Here is a 21,194-nt window from a genome sequence, read left to right as displayed (position 1 = left end):
ATGACGTTCTATAAATCAAGCTCGGAATGACACATTAATGAACCGCGCAATAAAAAAGCCCTTTAGAATATAAACAGATATAAAACTGTGATGTTGGGTGGATGTAGGTGCTACTGAGGTAGACTCCTGGCTCAGAGTGAGAGCATGCCCTTTAGAGATATGTGTTGTTAAATTTTTCTTTTGAAAACAGCAGCGATTGTTAAAATTTAAAGAAAGTTATATCACCAAAAAGTTACTTACATTGAGGTAGAGCTTTGTTTTGTTGCTATTTTATGGTTATAATGCAGGTGAGGTAATTTCTATAGAAATATGCCTGAATTGGCATTTTTTTCTAGAATAAATCTGAACATCAGATAATGCCAGTTGTACACTCATCAGTCACTTTATTAGGTACATCTTGCTAGTACTGTGTTGGATCCCAGCTTGACTTCAGAATTAGCTGAACTCTATGTGGCATAGATTCAACAAGATGCTGGAAACATTCATCAGAGACTTCGGTCTGTATCAGTATGATAGCATCACACACTTGCTCCAGATTTGTTGGCTGCACATCCATGATGCAAAACTCTTCTTCTACCACATCTCAAATGGGCTCTATTGGATGAGATATGGCGGCTGTGGAGGCCATCTGAGTACAGTGAGCTTTGTTTGAGATGATGTGAGTTTTGTGACATGGTGCTTTTTCCTGCTGGAAACAGCCATCAGAACATGGGTACACTGTGGTCAAAAGGGATGGACATGGTCAGTAATAATACTCAGGTAGACTGTGCTGTTTAAATGGCATTCAGTTGGTACTTAGTGGACTAAAGCTTGCCAAGAAAATATCCCCCATAACATTAGAGCCCAACCTCCAGCCTGAACCAATGATGCAAAATAGGATATATCCATTCTTTCACAGTGTTGCCTCCAAATTCTGATCCTGCAAATGTTTTTCTGGTCCTCTGATGTCCAGGTTTGGTGAGTCTCTTTACTATTCTGAGCTGACAGAGTGGCACCCTGTGTGGTCCTCTGCTGCTATAGGTCATCTGTTTGACGTGTTGGGCGTTCAGAAATGCCTTTCTGCATACTTTCATTGTAATGAGTGGTTATTTGATTTACTGTTGTCTTCCTATCAGCTCAAAGCAGTCTTGCAATTGTTCTCTGACCTCTGACGTCAACAAGGTGTTTTCACACAGAGAACTCCCACTCCCTTGAAAATCTTCTCTCTTGGAAAATCCAAGTAGATCAGCAGTTGCTGAAATACTCAAACCAGTAGAGTCACCCCTCTTCCCCATTCTGATACTCCCCATTTCAATTCCATTCAGTTTTATTCATATAGCGCCAAACCACATCAACAGTTGCCTGAATACTGTAAGATAAAGACCCTGCAATGTGACAGAGAAACCTCAACAATCAGACGACACCTAAGGGCAAGTACTTTGGCGACAATGGGAAGGAAAAACTCCCATTTAACAGGAAAAAACCTCCAGCAGAACCAAGCTCAGGGAGGGGAGGGAGACAAAAGACATGCTGTGGAAGAGAACCAGAGATAATAATAACCCATAATTAAATGCATGGTGTATAAATATATATTGAGTGAATATGGGTGAGAGAATGCTTTTAATTCAGCTAGTTGTCTTGACCATGTCTACATGACTGAATGCATGGAGTTGCTAGTATCTGATCGACTAATTAGATATATGTGTTAATGAGCAGTTGAATAAGTATACCTAACAAAGTACCCATTGGGTGTACACTAGAAAATGCGGTTGACAGTCAGAAAAAGTTCATTTGGTCACATTTTAAGGACTAAAAGTTTCCAATCAGACTTTGAGGAATATTTAAAAAGAAAAAAAAAAACTTCTTAATAAACTTTATTGACCAGAATAACAGTGAAAGGTTTGGTGGATGTACACGCTATTAAAGTGGAGAGTACAAGCAAAAAACTGAGAGAACGTACTTTAAATGTATTGCAGCTTTAAATTCTTCAGGTTTTACTGCATTTGTTGGTAAAAAAAAAAAAAATCATTGTGAAACCTCCCAGTTAAGTCCAGCTGGTTTAAATTATTTTGTTAGTTTGTTTGGCAAATTTTCTGAAAACTTTTAATAGGTATACTTATTAAATAAATAAATAACATTTTATTTATATAGCACCTTTCTAGACAGAGTCACAAAGTGCTGCACATAAGATAACAAATAATAAAAGGTAAAACAGACAATATAAAACCGGCAAAAATTTATCAAAAGCAGTTTTAAAAAGGTGAGTTTTGAGTTGTTTTTTTTAAAAAACAACTACTGAGTCCACAGTTCTTAAGGTTTGGGGGAAAGAGTTCCACAACCTATCGGCCACAGTGGCAAAAGCTCTATCAGCCTTAGTTCTCATCTTACTCTGTTTTATAGCAAGTAAGCCCTGATCAGATGACCTCAGGGACCGGCTAAGGACATAGGGCTGTAGCAGATCAGAGATGTAGGCTCTAAAAGTCAAGACCAGGATCTTAAAATGTACTCTAAATTCAACTGGAAGCCAGTGTAGCTGAGATAGCAATGGTGTCACATGAGAATACTTAGAGGATTTAGTCAAAAGCCTAGCTGCAGCGTTTTGCACAACCTGCAGACGATCCAGATCACCTTTGCTTAGACACATAAACAGTGAGTTAGTCCAAGCGTGAGGAAATAAGTGCATGTATAGCAATCTATTTATTAGTACTTGGGTGTTTGCAAAGTATGCAAAAGATATATCTAATAAAATTTACAATCATATACAAAGTGAAGTGAAACAAACTAAATGTGTATTTTCCCTCAACTCTGAAAGAAGAAGCAAAACAGCTTCTTAAATCCTAAAATTTTTACCTGTAGTGCTGCATCTAAAGAAATCACTGAAGAAAGGAAAATCAGGAAAACTTTGCGATGATCAGCAGATCCACCTGGATCGCTTTATTTATTTTTTTCTTTTACATCACCATTTTCATCATCATCATCATCATCATCATTTTTCTTTATTTTCCAGATGATTTTTTTTCAATTTGTATTACTATCACTTTAATCATGGAAATCTGTTAAATCATTGCACAATTTGTTCTCAAAATGTACACATACAGTAGCGTATTTGAATGACCATTTTCAATGTTTCATATTTACTTTTAAAACTAGTTCAAATGAAGTCAAGAAGGAACAGAACATGTACATACATTTATCCAATACATACCTAAAGAAAATAAATAGTTATTGTAAAAAATAAAAAATACAACTGAAAAAAATACACACATTTTACAAATTGATCCCCAGGCTCCCACCCCCTGTAGGTTTATCATACAGATATATATTTTTTAACGACACCTCATATCATCTTCACTACCAAAAAAATGTTTTTAGGTCATTGTCATTTGTTTGACATGCATCGTAAACACAGAGGCTAAAGGTTTTGTTTCCTGGGCTTCCTCGGGCTCGCCCCGACCTCATCCGGCCTCTCTCTGATCTCACCCCCACCCCCTCAGAAAGCGCTCTAAATTTCTGTTATGGCTTCTGTGTGCAATAAAATGACCGGCTTCTGTCCATTCTTCTTTTGTTTTCTTCTTCTTCCCTCCCTTTCAGTTGCTGTTTTGTCTCTCTGTTGCCTCTGCCATCATCAGGATTACCCAAGACCCTGAGCTGATGATTACAAGTCACAAACCTCATAATGACACCGAGGACGCTGACTGAGGATTTTGCGTTGGAGTCTGGCTTTATATTCTAAACTTAGGTACCACTTTCTAGATAGACATAGTTTCGAAATGGCTTAGAGGTTTTTTAATAAATGGCATTATTTCCATGTAAAACATTAATATTTATAACAATGTACAGGACACTAATGAGATACTGAATTATTAAGTGAAAGGTGAACTTTCTGGTGCAAGTTCCTGAAAAATGGATTTTTCCGGTGCATATTCGCCTCTAGAATAACCCTCCTTTCCTTTTTAATTCAGTCTTACAGTCACTAGAAAGATTATATTTGGTTAGAGGAACAGTTCACCTAAAAATCAAGCTTTCCACCGTCCACAATGTTTGGGTGTAAGTTGCTCAGTTTTGGAGATATTGCCTGTCGATATGTGTAGCTTCTGTTGAATATAGCTGAAATTGATAGCACTCGATCTCCTCACGACAATCTTTGTTGAGTTTTATGTAGGAACTATTTTATTTGCCCTGTCTACATCCACCAATCAGAGGAATGTGTAGCTATCGAACGTTACAGCTCTGTTGAGACGAGACGCTAATGTTTATTCGATCTATATTCTGACACGCTGTCACTAGCAGAGGCTCTACTGTAGGTCTAGGTATAAAATGATTCTACACCAGTCTCTATAAGCAGATGTCTGTATGTACGTAAGTAGAGACCAGATTTTTGCTACAAGAAGCTTTCTGGTTTCCATTTGCATTCAGAGTTACATTGTTAATCACATTTGAGCAGGTTTGCCTGCATGCAGATAAACAGTCTTGGCCCAGATATCTGTAGGCTACATAAAAACTTGCTGTTGCCCCAAAATGCGAAGTTAGCAGACTGACCGGTAAGTGCCCAGATTGCATTTGCTCATTTCTTTTGTTCCACACTTATAGATTATATTAAAAATGTAAATCTCATACTGAAGCAGAGATTGTATCACTTCTTTTCCAAACTTTAAAAAGGCTCCTACCAGAACCACAATGCTGTTGCGGAACTGTTTCCACAGTCTGAGCGGTACCCCACTGAAAGTAAAAAACAAATATCACTGGAGTGTCCTTTTAACATCAATAAAGCCAAACCTTGTAAAAACTTATTAACATCTTTTTTAGAAAGTGGTACCAGCGGTAACTTAATTGACTTCCTGCCATTGACATCATGAGATCATGAACACAATGCTTCTATGGCCTTGCTACACACTGTCCCATGCAACTCTGTGCCTTTGATCTCTATAATGGACTCCCTTCAAAAGAGATTACTCAGCTTATCGGCTATCAAGGCCCCAATAGACAAGCCGTGAGGAGGGTCCCTCTGATGTGGTCGGAGCTAAATGGTGGTCTGAATTCAGATGGATTTTACTACACCACCGCAACCAATAGGGGATACTTAGTCACCCCTGACAGGACCATAGAAGCCAACAAAGAGCCACAATGGCTGACACTGGACACCAGCCAGCCCTTTAGTACAAAGGAGAACACCGGTGTAGTTTATGACACGTTTATATCCACCTAGCTATTTCCTCTTCAAGTCCTCACTCAGTTTTAACACCCTCTTGGTCCTCTCCAGACTTTACGGTGAGGTTACTTTCTGTCCCGGCCCTCGTTATAAAACACCTGTTGTTGAGCAGAAGTTGTAAGGCGACACATTTACTTGTTTTCAAACTGTAAGACAATAAATGGCAGCAAGTGTTTTTTTTCTGTAGGTAGGAAAATGAGCCCTGATATTGCCAACTCTGCTAACTTTACGTGGACAGGAATGAAGAAAGGAGAGACCTACGCAGCGCAACGGCACCGACTCTAACCGACACCGGTGTTGTCCTTTTCGCACCCTTCGCACTGAGAGAGGAAGAGCTGAGACAGGTAGTGAGAGACAGAGGGAGAAAACAGCGTATCCATTTCAACCTTCGCAGTCTGGTCGTAAAATACATTCTTGATCTCCCCCTTATTTCTTTTCTTCTGTTATTGCAGAATGGTCAGACTGAAAGATTTATTTAAAGTTAAATGGTTATATTCATTGCTTCTTTCTCTGTGGATGAGCGAGAGGGTCCTCTAGTCACAATCCTGTCAGCGCCCTGGGGGGAGAGAAACAGCATTACTGCCACGTCACTGCTTCTGTGGCCTCAACTCAACTCGGCTCAAACCCCCACCAACCAACCAAACCAAGCACTTTAAAAATCCCAAACTGCAACAAACAGATACATAAAACAAAGACTTCAAAAAAAAGGGAGAGTTTGGACACATGTGCAAGCTATCTCTGAAGCTTAGAGGGAATGTTTGTGTCATGAAACCCCACACGAATGAAACCAGACTGTTTAATTAATAAGTCGGGGGGTTCTCACCTCAGCCACTCAACAGGAGTACGTCCTCACTGAGGCAGATTCACCCCGGGCACCAGAGCTGGCTGTGTTGGAAACCGAGACACAGAGGGGGTTATTATTATAACTGCAAAGTCTTTTAAACAGCACTGACCTTCTAGAGGCATTCCTATTAAGAAGAGGAATGAGGGAAAATAGTCTTCCTCTGTACTTTGAAGCGTCTGCTCCATGTTATTGCCAGTTCCTCCACTGAAGGCAACACAAAATTCCACTGGCAAACTAATACCAGAGTAGCATGAAAACAACCAACTGCCGCTTGTGCATTAGCAGCATCTTATATAACAGCCGGTGTATTCTGGCTGCAGAAAAATCTTTCAGCTCAAGGCTCATTTCCAAGAATTACAAATGTAAACACACGGCTCATTTCTTAAGAGGTCTACGGTACCGTTTCACCTGGGCCGACCTCGCACTGTTACCTCACTACAACCTAAGTTTTGCCCCAGTTTTTCAAACGCTCTTCATGACGTTCTCACTCTGCTCTTCCCTCACACTGACCTTTTAAGGCAGACACCCTCACTTCCATGTTTCTTCCTGTTAAAAGGAAGTTTTAAGAAGGGTCTCCAGACACTTGCTCAAGGAGGACTTGCTAGGTTTAAATGTAAGGATATGACCTTGCTATGTGTGGTTCCCTGAGATTACAGATGCAAGAATTTGGTGCTTTATAATAACCATCATTAATAAAAGTAAATTGAGCTTTGGTTTAACATCATTAACAATGACGGATAATTAATAATGCTTACTAATTGGGTTTGTAAACAACTGCCTGGAAGTGGTTACGGTAAACCTTTAACTGATGTTTATAATACATATTTTAAACTGTGGTTTGTTTCACTCACTGCTTTGTTTTGACTTTTATCTTCATATTAAACAGTTGTTTGGTGAGATTTTTGAAAAGAAAATTGCATTTTGAGTAAAACATAAGGAGTCGGGAGTGAGATTGGTCTCCCTGTCGTCTTCCTGTAAACCTCCAAATAGAAATCACCAGGAGCTTTGACTAAACTGCAGTAATTGGTTGCCAGGAAATGAGAACATTAAGTGTTTCGTCCTCTAAATGGTGACACGACTCGAGGGCTCAAAAGAGCTGAACGAATCCGAAGGTGAGAGCAAATGTTTCAGAGGTCACGGGGTCATACTCACCTTCACTCTGAACCTTTCTCAGGGTAACGGAGGGTGTAGAGATGGCTGAGGCACGGAAGTTAGCAGGCAGGGTCTCGGCAGAGTCAGAGGTCACGCCCCGCAGGTCTTTCTCCCTAAACATCTTCCTCCAGGAGGGAGAGCGGGTGAATGTCTTAGTCCCATCCTGTCAGCGAGACACATGTCGTGAGCCTTAAGATGGATCCTCATGCAAACAACCTTTGTATTCTACATGGGTGTTTTCTTTCTTTTTTTAAAGAAAGATTAGCATGCTCACCTCATCGGGCCGTCTCTCAGTTCCCATGGAGATGAGGGAGTTGTAATCTTGCTCCAGGAGCTGTCTGGCCTGCAGGATAGAGGTGACGGAGAGCTCGGAGATTAGCTTGGACTCTGCAGATGATGTATTTTCACATCAGGGCTGCTCTGCTATGCTGGCATACATTAATTCTTTGAACATGATACCTATTTTATAACAATACTGTAGGATTTTCAGTGCAAAAGGAACAACCTCTGCACTTAACTCCTGACTTGTCATTTTAAACACTTTTTGACATAACATACGTATTTCTATTTGAGACAGAGAGGCTGAGAAGATCTTTTTAAAGACAATAATAATAATGGATTGCATTTATATAGCGCTTTTCGAGACCCTCAAAGTGCTTTACAATTCCACTATTCATTCACACACTGGTGGAGGCAAGCTACAGTTGTAGCCACAGCTGCCCTGGGGCAGACTGACAGAAGCGAGGCTGCCATATCGCGCCATCGGCCCCTCTGGCCAACACCAGTAGGCGGTAGGTGAAGTGTCTTGCCCAAGGACACAACGACCGAGACTGTCCGAGCCAGGGCTCGAACCGGCAACCTTCCGATTACAAGAGGAACTGCCAACTCTTGAGCCACCATCACCCATAAATTATATTACTAATTTTCTTATATATGTTTATCTAAGTGTGCAATGGTGTATCTAATTACATACATACGCCCTTTTTGCATACATTTCTGCAATAGCAAGAAGAATTTTGGATACAGCTACACATAAAACCTTTGTTACAGGTGCGATAGCATAACTGGGATTGCTTTGAATGTGTGTCATCATGGCAAAATGTGGTCCTGCAGACTCGTACAATCGCAGTTTAGAGTACGTTGGTTTGTGTTTTGCGATGGGATCACACCACTCACACACATATATAAACATGCTGGCATTCAGGCTCATCTTCAGCAGTCAACACTACTTTTTCAACGAACACTCGGTCCACGTGGGTCGTACCACACCCAACTTTGAGCTTTTCTTTCATTTTGATCTCAACTCCAAACTTGTAAATGTTTTGGGACTGTATCTTGGAGATGTGTGACATCATTGTGTTGACTACGTCTGTCCAATGACTTCCAGATAGAAAGATAAACACCAGTCAAAGTACTCAAAACTTCCTTTGCAGTAGTTCCCACTATTACAGCTGAGGAAAGGCATTTTTGCTCGGTTTTTAGGAATTTGTTGCCATATAAATAGAAATTCATCCATTATCACAAACACTTCAGGGTCACAGCAGGCCTGGAGCCAACCCCGGCTGTCATAGGGTGAGAGGTGGGGTACGCACTGGACAGGTCGCCTGTCCATCACAGAGATACAGTGAACCATTTCTAACAGTGGCCAACTTTTTGGCTAATTAGCCTAAATTACATGCCTTTAGACTGCAGGAGGAGCCTGAAATACCCGAAGGGAAAGCACACAGTCACAGAGCGAATATACAAATTCCACACAGTCCCAGGCGGACCCAGAATCTTCCTTCTGTGATGCAACAGTGTGAACAATTCTGCCACTGTGCTGCCTGTCGTATAACTCAGATTAGGGTTAGGGTAAATACCACAGAACTGGCTAAACTTGTTCAAATTATCAGAATCTAAAAAAGTTTGTAGGGATCTTAAAGTGCAAAATATCTGATAAATTGTCTTTGGAAGTAGGAACAGGCTTTGATGCAAAGACATTTCTCTTGATGTGCATCGACAATTAATTCACTACCTGTGTGTTCTGATTGGGGATCTGCAGCAGCAGGGCCAGGTCAGTGTAGTCAAATGTGTCGTCTAAAGCCAGCAGAGCCCCGTGGACGCCGCTCTCCCGGAGGTTGTCGGCATACTCCTTCAGACCGATGCTCTGCACCCAGCACATCACACGCTCATTGGACCATACCATCACATCTAGGAAGAGAAAGGGAGGAGGTGAAAGGAAGGGAGGAGAGGCATTCATCTGCAAACAGAAAGCTGTCTGCACACTATTTTTAAAGCTTTATTAAGACTGAAGTCACTTCCTTTAGTTTAATTTGGATACATAAACACATGCAGGGCTGCTCAGATTTATTAACCATCTTCTGTAAGGGTCAGCGATCAGAGGAAATAATGAAACATTTGACTAACTGATTTATTTTCCGCACATGGACAACACAGGTCAGGCCTATCATCAGACAAACCCAGATACGCTAATTTCCTCATCTGCATGATTCCTCTGGGGAGAGGGCCAAGATGAACTGACTGTAAATGCACAACATGTGTTTTTCAAGGCGCAGCAGTGGGAGAGCGAGAGATTTGGGTTTGTTTAATGACCGAACGTGTTGACATTTATGTAATCATTATCCAGCCGAGCTAGAAGGTTGTGGCTTATAATCTTTTCTAGGTATGACGAGGGGGGGGAAAGAACAATGGGTGGTCTAAACACAGGAATTCCCAGGAACGTGAGAAATCAAAGAAAATAGCCATTATTAAGGGTTTTTTTGTTTCACTTTTTTTACATGCCAGCGCTGATGCAAGAAGGTATTTTTATAGTTTACTTGTAAAGACTTTCCTTTTTTACATCTGCTTACTTTAAAGAGCTTTGACGAAAGTTCAAAGCAGTACAGCAACTTTCCCTGCTAAAATTCTAAAACCCCCAAACTTGTGAAGAATGGAAAGGTTTAGTCATTAAAAACTGTTTTCTGAATGTTTTAGCTTCTCAAATACTGCATCTTTTTACGGACATTACATAATCTTATTACTCCTTTATACAGATGATGAAACTCTTATTTGCAGAGTATGGAAACCGTCCGCAGAGATGCAAGGCAGTTTGGTAAAAGGGTGCTGGCAGTGTAGACTGAGGGCAGGTCAAAACCAAACACAATTAACACACTGAAACAGGGTGAAGCAATCAAATCTGAGAAAATAATTCAGACAGAAGAAAACTATAACTTGAACTGATCAGCCACCTATACAACATGGTGATATATGACATTTGAAAACAGATCAAATAGATAAAATAACAGATAAAATATCCAGGGTACCGGTGCTTGTTACTATTTCTCTGTGTTTTAGACAGTAAATTGGGTGGGGTTTTGCTATTTGCTGGGTTGAAAAATACTAGAATTAAAAAAACAACAATTAAAAACATATACTGATCAGTATCAATATAAATATAAGGTACAACTCTTTAGCTCTTCCAGTTTATTTAATGTTGTTGGTTTGTTCTTTATCAGAAAAACTCAAAAGATTTTGGACGGATATGCATCACAGTGTTTACCAGAGGTGCGGTTTGACCCTTTATAGAAGTTATCAAGATGGGAACCAAAGAATTCTCGAAAAGCTTCTTTACCCATGCAAGACAGGGCACAACTGGATTTTGCATCATAACTTTACAAATAGATCAAATTGAGCTTATATAAATAAAATATCACGAACTTATCAGAATCCAGAGATTCGATTAGCGAATGCAGGTGATTTTCAGCCTTTGCAGAGCCATGCAGTCGGCTCATGTTTATTTAGTTCAGCAGGTAGCAAAGTAAAACTGTATAAGGATCTAAGATTGAAGTTCACACATAAACTCTGAATTACACTTTGATAATCCAGGTGGGAAGCGGCCTTTTCTAACACGTAAGCCAAACAGGAGATAGTACCAGTCAGACTTGTTCTCTGCTCAGGGACAGCATGTAGGAGGTTCTGAAAAGATGTATTCATAGTATTCACACAAACTTGTTTCCGCTGTGATAAGATTGATGTTCTATTGATGTTTGGTAGAAGTTTAAATGTTTACGATACCACCAGATTAGTGCGAGTTTCTATTTGAAGCTGTATTTAACCTGCTAGTTATTAGTTTGTGCTTGGTCCAGTTTGGTTACGATGAGCTCCAGAAACACACAGGATTTTTGCCCTTCCACAAGAGAAAATGCTTTGCTTCTTAAACTTGAGCTGTGCATGGCACATGAAATAGCACAGGCAATAAAAACCGCGGTCTAACAGATCAACAAGGTGATGGTAAAAATGCAATAAAACTAATAGTCAAATAAAACAAATAACCTGGTTTTAGTAGTCACTAAGGTATGCTTTAAACAGCACAAAAGCACCACGTGAATAAACGAATTAGCTGGTTCTGCTGGCTCGGAGAACTGTACAATACCATCCCTCCACTGGGGCGTGAAAGGTGAGATAATGGCAGAGAAACAAGGGGTCACCTTTGTTCTGGTGGGCGCTCTCCTCTCTCCTCCTCTCCAGCTCCTTGCGATCGTAATTTAGACGCTTCAGGCACATGATGCCGTAATGCAAGCTGACCCTGGGAGAGGGCAAAGAGCCAGAGGGTCAGGGGTTCAGGCAGGTTAACCGAGGAGGGCGTGTTTCCACTCTCACAAAGCATTAACAACCCAGCACCTCTGACCCTTTCAGTCCTTCGAAAGGGAAGTCAGAGAAGGCCTGGAGACACACAACTGAGCTGTCAGAATGCCATAACCATTGTCTTTTAACACCTTCATATTTCCCTTGTCACATGCACACAAAGGTAGGAGAGTAAGAGTTTTGTAAACACGAGACAAAAGAGCATGAGTTATGAAGCCGAGCTCTACCTGTGGAAGCTGTCCACCATCTTGAGCTGTCCTCGCAGCTCTTTCTTGGTCAGGTGGTCCAGCATGCGAGCATCCACCAGGGACTCCATGAAATAGCTCCGATACTGTGGCAAGCCCAGGCTGGGCAGCCACTCGTTGCCCACCCACTCATGATTCATATCGCCATAGGCCAGTATCTGGAGGGGACAACCACAGATGAGCAACACTGATTCACGCTTGGCCTGGTATCTGATGGCGCTGCAAATGACTCACTGCTGTTAGAGATGAAATGAGTGACAAATACGCAGCATGTTGTGCGAACTTTTTTTCAAAAAGGCGCAGCTGATCCCTTACCTGATCCCAGCTGAACTCTTTCAGCTCCTGCAGAGAGAAGAGAAGAGGAAGACGAAGAGAGACAGAGCCAGAGAGAGTGATGTGGAGGTGGTGAGGGAGAGGGGTGCGGGGGTGAAGAGCAAGGTGGACGAATGGATAGATAGTGAAGGAGCAGCAGAGGAGGAAGCAGCAACAGCAGCAGCGGGAAAAGAGGACAAAAGGGAGGAACAGTGTGTTAGTGAACGGGTAATTAGTTGGAAGCAGTTCACACTGAAACGGCAACAACAGGGAGAGAAGAAGATGCTCAACACTATGGCCTGGGCCCACAGAGAGACAGAAATACAAAAAAGAAGTACAAGGAGAGAGAGGAGAAGGGAGGGGAGAGACTCATCAACGTGATTCAGACCGGACGAGACGCTCAACATTATTCAAAATAAATAAAATAAAATAACCATGACCATAAAAGGGCAGTTTGTCAGACAGAGACAGGACGGCTGGGGCACTAACCGGGGGCTTGGTGGCGGCGTTCAGAGACTCCATCTCTGCGTGGGTCATCCACACGTTACTGGTAGACTGCAGTTATGTGAACAAAAGAAGCGAAGCTGTGAGATAAAAGATTACAAAAAATGCACACACACCACACTTGACTGCCTGTCTACAGCAATGAGTCAACACTCGAACATTTTCGCGATGCCAAAACAGCCACATCAAAAGATGTCAGCCAACCACAACAGAAGACTCATCGCCATGGTGATTTCCACGAACAAGAGGTTTGACAGGCTTATGTGAACCGATAACTAATGAATCTGCTCAGCCTGTTGGGCAAAATTGCACGATTGATCATTTCACCATATCATTAATATGATTCCTACTGTAAATAGAGAGGAAGCCAAATGCAGAAAAGCGAAAGCCAAGAAAAACCAAAATCTGGCATTTGTTAAAAGCTCCAAAGCAGACGCTTAAAAGAAGATGGCTTTCAGCTATTTTTTACTCTATCTTCCTTGAGGAAGCGGAGGAAAAAACAGTGCCACAAATGCATGTGCGTGCAGCACTTTTACTACATTTTTCAACATCTGGTTTGTCTTTGTTGCCGAGGGAGAGGGCAAAGTTTTTGTTGCTAATGTTTTCCACATGACAAAGGTGAACCCCATCACTCCCAGCAGAGCCTATTTCCATTCATATCTTTATTATTTTGGACATTTATTACGTGCAGAATAGGCTTCATGTTTGTTAGCATTCATTTTTATCTGCATCTGTTTTCTTTTTCTCTTTCTAATCCTACATCCTGCATGTCATGTGCCCCAACAGGCTATTTATATTACATCATTCCTTATTAATATCATATATTCCAGGTCACATTTTAATTTTATGACTAGTGACTGTGACATTTGGTGCTAATTATGTGGCCTTCACAGAGACTATAATCTGATCATTTGTGCCAGTCTCTAAACAACAAACATCTGGCTCAACATTTACCTCAGACTTTAAATATGGATGCAGCAAGGCGCTACTCTGAGCAAAAAGTCTATACTCAGCAGAAAGATAGATATCAGTCCCAAATGAATACATAAATCGACATATGAAGGCGTTTAAGGTCTTAGTGTGCTCCAATTAAAGGCTTCTTTACCTTTAATTCTATGGGGAAGCTGTCTAGACTGGGATCTTTTTATCATGAGAAAATATTTATTCTTTAAGGTAAATGAGAGTGTTAAAATGGGGCTTATAATTTTGGAGGTCCCCCCCTTTAGCCTCTAGGAGCAGGGACCCCCTACAAGATCGAATATTTTCCAATGACCCACTCATAATCCTAGATATTAGGCACATACATCTGCAGTTTCATAAGCCATTGGACCTAACTGGATTCGAAAACCCACAGCCTAAACGACTCCCATCTGTAGATATTACCAAGTTTTATGGAAGTTCTGCAAAAAACGAACGAAATCCAATCTATTTATCTGTCATGCTGGGCGAAAAAGTCTAATTCTTGGAGAATGCAGGAGGCATAAGTAATTTCAGCTCTCACACCACAGGCCACTGTTCAAGTTCCTGCTGTATATTTCTTTTGCTTTTCATTTACACGTTCATTCATTGTTTGGTTACATTTAGGTGACCAACCTCACTCGAATACATTTGATCACAGTTTGGGTTAAAGCGCAAAGTTGCGGCTTCTTAAAGCTCTGTTTTCTTGGTTACCATGGTGATGTACTTACTCTGTAAACATGTGTGGTGCAGACATGAAACATATTTTGAAATGAAATACGTCCGTTTCAAAGCTGTGCTGACGGCATGGAAAAAAGGGCTTGGGTTTTTGTGACTATTTCATATAATGCCATGAGGTAGATATGCATTTTTTATGTACCAGAGCATTTTATAATTTATAGATAATAATTTTGTGCTCCCCTTGGCTATGGACTTGTTAAATGTATGTGCAGTTTCAGAGTCTCACAGAGCGAGTGCTGGCTGGGGCAGATGGGCTGGTGAGGGACACCATCTCCTGGATGGCCAGCCGCAGTTTGAGGCGGTGCAGCGGGTTGCTGATGCCGATCTCCCTCTGGATCTCCGTGTCGGACAGGTTGGCCATGATCGCACCGCTCTTCACGTTGGCACGGCACGCGGCGACGTACCAAGCTGGCATTCCCACCCACAGCTGGAAGGAGGCAAGGAGTGAATTAAATCAAGATGAAAGTTTCATTTAGATCTCAGTTTTATGATCACCTACCTCTAACCACGACACGACAGTAGGTCCATCCCAAGACGCAAAGGGAAGTCCTTGGCGACATGCTTCTTCCAGCAGCTCATGCCTGATAAGAGATTCAACAGAGAGATTTCTAATTTGGTGCTGTCCGATTAAAAGATCAAAATATGAAACGCACAGCATATAATTCACTGACTTTTTCTTGCTGCGGCGGTCTTTATCTGCTGGACCAAGAGTTCCCGTCTTATTCATTCCCATTGGGTCTCCAGATGCCAGGTCTTCAGAGGGTGTCGATGCTGGGAAACACACAGTGATGTCAAAGATTGCAAGAGCTAGATAAGAACACTTTTTTGGCTCCGAATTCACCGAGCCAAAAACGTGTTTAGATGTAAATGCTGACAGCATGGATTACTCATGCTCAGTCAGTCCCTCCCTTATCTTTTATCAGTTTACCAAGAGAAACAGATCCATCCCGTCCAGGTTGGCCCATCCTTCCTTTTTCCTTCTTCCCAAAAAGCCGGCCGATGGAAGACTTGATGCTTTTCTTCTTGCTGGCCTTGTGGAGTGAATCTTGGCTGCTGTTGGTGCTGCTGCCATCTGCCGAGAGACTGAAGGAGAGACAAAGAAAGTAACTAAAGTTGTAAAAACAAATACGCATTGAAAGCATCACGCTTGATGTCGAATGCGCAGCCGTCTTACCTGCGAAACTCTCTGGGGTCATCGAGCATCGCTCCCGGATGGGTGAGGGCCATCCTGTCCAATCGCAGCGCACGAGGAGTGGGAGGAGGTGTAGAGTCGAGAAGAGCGAGGGATCGATCATCATCTTTGCTGTTCTGGAATATAAAATGTAAACTGTATAATTTGCAGTAGATGCAATATTGAAACACAAAAATCATCATTTTATGGATGATGTGAGCTCTACTGAGGACAAAACTAGACAGAATATTAGAAAAATGTTTTTTGCAAGCAAAATATGCTTTGTTAAAATACATATTCAAATGTTTTGTCTGTAAATTAAAAAAATATTAGCTACTATATTCTAAGTATGTTTTTTACCTGTAGCATCATTATTAATATTGCCAAACCACAACTTTGACTGAGACTGGCCGAAACAGATTTCTTATATTTTTACAGGATTCTAAAGTCAAATGTGACTCCATTTGTTTGACAGCTAAAGCTTGGCCCAAATTAGGTCACGTGACAGGACGATGACGCCAAGCACAGCAGCAAATCCACAGAATCTACACCAAAACAGAAAAGACCGAGTCGGAGCTCAGACCTGAAAGGCTGTGGTGGTATCCTAAGAGCGCTGTGCTTAAATGAATGCACAATGAAATGAAATGAACCAATATTATGAAGAAGTGTGGGCCAACATTAATGCACAACAATGTGAGAGACTAATAAAGGCCTACAGAAACTGATCACTTCATGAATACTTCAGGTTATTGCTGCTAGAAGTGGTTCCACAAGCTGCTGAATAATGGAGTGTATTTTTTCACAGGACTGCACGGAGCACGGTGAAAACCTTGTTATTTACGTGACTGTGGGCCCCAACAATAGGACTCATCTTAGCAACAAATTGCTAGATTTAGATTGAATAAAACGTTTGAAGTTTTGCCTTCGAATGATGTCCGACTGACTGCGACGTAATGGCACAAAATATTTCCATTTCTAATAACTTGTCTGAAGCTGTCAGTGTCTTTCTGTGTGTTATACTCGAGAAAATCAACTTCAGACGCTGTCCAGACCTGATTCTCTCAACTCTGTCCAACAATGATGCATGTAAACAACTAAAAAATGGAAAAAGGGGACAACAGCAAGCCCTGCTTTGAAAAACATGAGCGAAATCCACTAAACAACTGTTATATTAATATATCCTATTTGTTTAGAAATGTAATCCTTTTCCTGTTTTTTTTTTTTTTACCAAATGGTTAAAAATTGAGATTAATGCAAGAGGAGTTCTTATGTTGTACAATTTTAGTCACAGAGCCCACCTTTATGACGTGAAGGGGAGCAGAAGCCGACTAGGTTTCCTGCTACAGTCTTAAAAGAGTTATTTTCCTTGGCTTACATCCAGCTTCCTAACTGTAACCAATCTTGCCATTCTCACTGAACGCCTACATAAACATGATCAATTTTCAAAATCACCACTGACAGCTTCCTTTTTGTTTATTGCACCATTACTTGTAATCTATCTGCCCGCTGCTGGAACCTTCATACCGCACCACGAGTCACTTAAATCAAACTTTCCCAATCTGACGTTGTTGCCGCTGAAGAATAACTAAACTTCTCGACCCTATCTGCGTGATTACTTATGCTTTATTTAAATGACTCACTGTCTGGAGGAGCTGTTTGCATAAACAGGGAGGCTGACACCAAGGTGAGGTAAAAAGGTTAACACGAACTGAAATAGGAGTTCTTCTCTACATTCCAGTCGTACCTGTCTATCGGTCTCACGGGCAGGGGAGTGAGGCAGACGAGGGGTGGAGTGCCCGGAGCTGGGGGGAGAAGGGGAGGCCAGGGTGGAGGATGTGATGGAAGTGGGGATGAAGCCCCGTCCTGTGCTGTCTCTCCCCAGGGAAGAGGGAGGGATGGGCGGACTGTCCAAAGCCACGCTGACCCGGCTCTCGATCTCCTCAGCACGCAACTCTGTGTTCTCCTTCTCCTCCTGGATCAATCTGGGTTTTCAGGGCAACAAACATGTGGATAATATTAGAACTCAGAAAAGGGCTCCAGAAGTGTCCTGGAGCTCTAAACAAATCAGGACAGTCTTAAAGAAGTAGTTTGACAGTTTGGAGAAAAAAAAGCTTGGTAGCTTTCTTGATTTGAAAATTGATACCATAGTCATGAATGTAGCTACAGCCAGCAGAGCAGAATTACTGGAGACAAGAAGAATCACCTCTCCTGGCTCTATCTAATAATATATCTACTGCACATATAAGCAGCGTCACTTAAGTTGGCAAATTTACTTTTCTATCTTGTGTGTTTATTCTGTAAAAAATGGCTTTGTCTAGTATTCGCCATGCTAGCTTAGGAGTTGATGGCTCTGGCTAATTATTTAATCTAAACAAATAGGCAAATTCTCCTCACTCAGACCTCTACAGGAAAGCTAATCAGTGCGTTTTCCCAAAATGTTAATTGCTGATAAGTCAAATTCAGCTGTGAACCAAACAGAACACCTTTGGGATGTGGTGAAATTGGAGATTTGCATCATGGATGTGCAACCGACAAAACTGGAGCGACTGTGTGATGCTATCATGTCAATTTGGAACAGAATCTCAGATGTTTCCAGCGCCTTGTTGAATCTGTGCCATGAAGAATTCAAGCAGTTCTGAAGGAAAAAGGGGGTCCACAGTTGTTAAGACTAGCTCCACCTTGAGTAGCTGCAACTGCTGCTTATGCATCCATAAACAATCTAATAATGTATTAATTCATCACTAGCAGGATCTGATTAATTCTTCCACAACTGCATTTCCTCTTCAGGACATGTCGGAGAGGTGCTGTTATGTTTATTTTTGAGGTTGTAGCAGGTGTTGGTGTGAATCAGTCTGCAGCATGTAGGGAGGTGTTTCTCACATTCTTACTTCTCTGAATCTCTAAGCGCTCCTGGCGTTCCTTACTTGATCTCCTTATTGATGGCCTCCAGCTGTTCCTGCAGCATGATGGCCAGGGTCTGCACATCCGTCTGTCCGCTGGGTGACAGAAGCTCGGAGCCAAACCGAGCCTCCCCGTCGTCCTCATCGTCTGAGCATCCCACATCCATGCCTGGCTGGAACCCAGTCCCAATCAGAGTGTGATCCCAATCTGAGTACTGCACACACAAAGCAAGACAGGATGATTCACTACACAACGGACATCTGATCCCATTTGCAAATACCAATCATTCAACATTAAATTGAGTTTGTAGGTATATGAAATAACTCGTGTGCAGAGTGCAGCATCCAAAAAAAAAGGTTAATGTCCATGTTTTTTATATAGTCTATACTAGGAACATCTAATTTTGTGTATCCCAAATCCCATTTAGCTTATTTCTCTGAGCTGCAGTGATTCAGTGCTGTTGAAAATTACTACAGTGTATCACTGAGCTACACCGAATTTATTTGTAAAAAAAAAAAAAAAAAAAAAAAAAGGATCCCAGCTTTCACTTTTAAACCTTTGAAGAGTGATTTCTGATGCACCTTTTAAAATATCTCACCTTGGTAGTGTCCTCATGAGCAGAGCTCCAGCGGGGCCAGTGACGATTGCCTGCGCCTCCGGCAGAGGCATTACCGAAGGGATCCAGGTGAGTGGTGGAACCTGCTGGGAGGGACCCGCCTCCGTGGGAATACCTCAACTCCAGAGCGCTGCCTGGGAGAGAGCGACTGGAAAAATAAAAGAAAACATGATACACGATAAGATGAAATGATTAACCCTACACACAAGTAGCAAACAAAGTGGGGTACTAAAGCATAACATGTGCCAACTCCAAAGCTGAGATACTGCAAACGAAAATATCAATGTGAAAAATAAAAATTGTATAATAATAGAGGATTAAATTAAAAAAGCACGGTAAATGAAGATACAGGCCAACAGCTGCAAATATTCCCAGTAGCCAGTCGACGTACAGCTACAAGCTGTGTGAAGACGTGCAGATGTGAAGTGGGAATGAACAGTGGCGTCAGCACAGTTTCAGCCCCGTGCTTTGAACCTTGACAGTTTTAAATACCTCCACCACAGAGAGATTTTTCCACAATGATAAGAGACACAATGATGGCATCTTTACAGTCAGGTGACGCAATTCAGCTGGTTCCAAATGATGGTACCAACCTGGAATAAGAGCCCCCAGGCCTCGCTCTCAGCTGATCCAACTCCAGCTGAAGCCTTTCCAGCTCAGCAATCAGCTGATCCTGCAAATGAAAAAAAAAAAATGTTGGAGAAAAGAGGAAAATCATGTCTGCTAGATTAACCTGAGAATAAAACCTGGATGTATGGTCACCTTGTTTGCCAGCAGATCATCCTGGAGTTTCTTCATGTTGGACAGTTCCTCTGAAAGCGCATTCTGGAGAAAAATGATAAGAAGTAATAAAAGTATGAGGAGAATTTCAGGGAAACCTTATTTGTTCTATCTGAGAAAATTAGTCTAAAATTAGTCTGCCACCAGTGATTTTTTTTAAAGGGATTCAATTTCTTGCCAGTGTTTCATTAGGATTACAGATGATCTACATATGCAAATTACATCTACAATAACAGCAGTGCATATATAGAAATGTATGCATTAAAGCACAGATGCACGCATTGCACATTCTTCCCAACTATCTATCCATTCACTTTCTTCTGCTTAGTCAATTCAGGGTTGCAGCTGGACTGCAGCCTATCTGAGCACTTATGAGGTGAGACATGGGATACACCCTAGACAGGCCACTAATTTTAATGGGCTAACAAAAAGGAAAAAAACGACCACTCATACCTACAGTCAATTTAGAATCACCAGTTAACCTAATGTGCATATTTCTGAACTGTGGGAGGAAGCCAGAGTGCTTGGAGCGAAGTCTCCAGCTGGCTGTCGAATTTGAACCCCAGACATTTTACTGATTTGCCTTTTTAGCAAGAACTCAATGACCTGCATCACACTACCGCATGTGGGGAAAAGACATGCAGTTTTCGGGTTAAACTGCGTCACTGGCTAACTTTGTCCGTGTTACCTGTTCACAATAAAATATTATTTGTCAGCTATAAATGTTACGTATCTCAAAATCCAGCAGTATAATTTAAAGACTACATTAACAGCAAACTATCAATGCTACAAGTAACAGCTCAGTAAGCATCTCACCAACTCACTGTGCTACCCTGCAAACGAAAGGCTCCACTTTTAAGCACATTCCTTTAAACCTAATCCCACCTGGATTTTATCATCAACAGGACTTTATACCTGCTGTAAAATCACAGCAGTTTACATTTAGAAAAGATCCCTTTTTGTTTGCTGATAGTGCAAATAAGGCACAGATTGTAGATAAGAGATTAAAAAAAATCAACGGCCAGGCATTTCTAATCTGGATGTTTATGTCTATTACATGTAGTAAATCTCTGTATTTGTAAATTAATGAGTTCCAGGAATAATGAAAAGTAGGACACAAAAAGAGCTAATGGATGTTTGAGGCACGGCTTGGAAATGTA

At 41.5% G+C, this 21,194-nt stretch overlaps 1 protein-coding gene across 1 annotated transcript in view; it reads right to left on the bottom strand.

The window, feature by feature from the left end:
- Positions 1 to 2,880: 2,880 nt before the first annotated feature.
- The window catches only part of ppfia3 (PTPRF interacting protein alpha 3), a 33,228-nt gene continuing 14,914 nt past the window's right edge, over positions 2,881 to 21,194 (bottom strand). The window contains exons 13-31 of the mRNA XM_005469006.4: positions 20,017 to 20,079; positions 19,848 to 19,927; positions 19,237 to 19,402; positions 18,662 to 18,852; positions 17,482 to 17,719; positions 15,741 to 15,874; positions 15,495 to 15,649; positions 15,238 to 15,337; positions 15,066 to 15,147; positions 14,793 to 14,993; positions 12,854 to 12,919; positions 12,368 to 12,394; positions 12,035 to 12,210; positions 11,651 to 11,748; positions 9,199 to 9,374; positions 7,459 to 7,527; positions 7,185 to 7,347; positions 6,012 to 6,073; positions 2,881 to 5,744 (exon numbers count right to left, since the gene is read on the bottom strand). Coding sequence (XP_005469063.1) covers positions 6,021 to 6,073; positions 7,185 to 7,347; positions 7,459 to 7,527; positions 9,199 to 9,374; positions 11,651 to 11,748; positions 12,035 to 12,210; positions 12,368 to 12,394; positions 12,854 to 12,919; positions 14,793 to 14,993; positions 15,066 to 15,147; positions 15,238 to 15,337; positions 15,495 to 15,649; positions 15,741 to 15,874; positions 17,482 to 17,719; positions 18,662 to 18,852; positions 19,237 to 19,402; positions 19,848 to 19,927; positions 20,017 to 20,079 — 2,238 coding nt within the window. The 3' untranslated portion in view covers positions 2,881 to 5,744; positions 6,012 to 6,020. The remainder of the gene's footprint in view (positions 5,745 to 6,011; positions 6,074 to 7,184; positions 7,348 to 7,458; positions 7,528 to 9,198; positions 9,375 to 11,650; positions 11,749 to 12,034; positions 12,211 to 12,367; positions 12,395 to 12,853; positions 12,920 to 14,792; positions 14,994 to 15,065; positions 15,148 to 15,237; positions 15,338 to 15,494; positions 15,650 to 15,740; positions 15,875 to 17,481; positions 17,720 to 18,661; positions 18,853 to 19,236; positions 19,403 to 19,847; positions 19,928 to 20,016; positions 20,080 to 21,194) is intronic.

Source organism: Oreochromis niloticus, linkage group LG4, assembly GCF_001858045.2.
Source record: "Oreochromis niloticus isolate F11D_XX linkage group LG4, O_niloticus_UMD_NMBU, whole genome shotgun sequence".
In the NCBI taxonomy this organism is placed as follows: Eukaryota; Metazoa; Chordata; class Actinopteri; order Cichliformes; family Cichlidae; genus Oreochromis; species Oreochromis niloticus.
The sequence above is the reverse complement of the archived record's forward strand: the minus strand, read 5'-3'. Positions and strand labels throughout refer to the sequence as shown.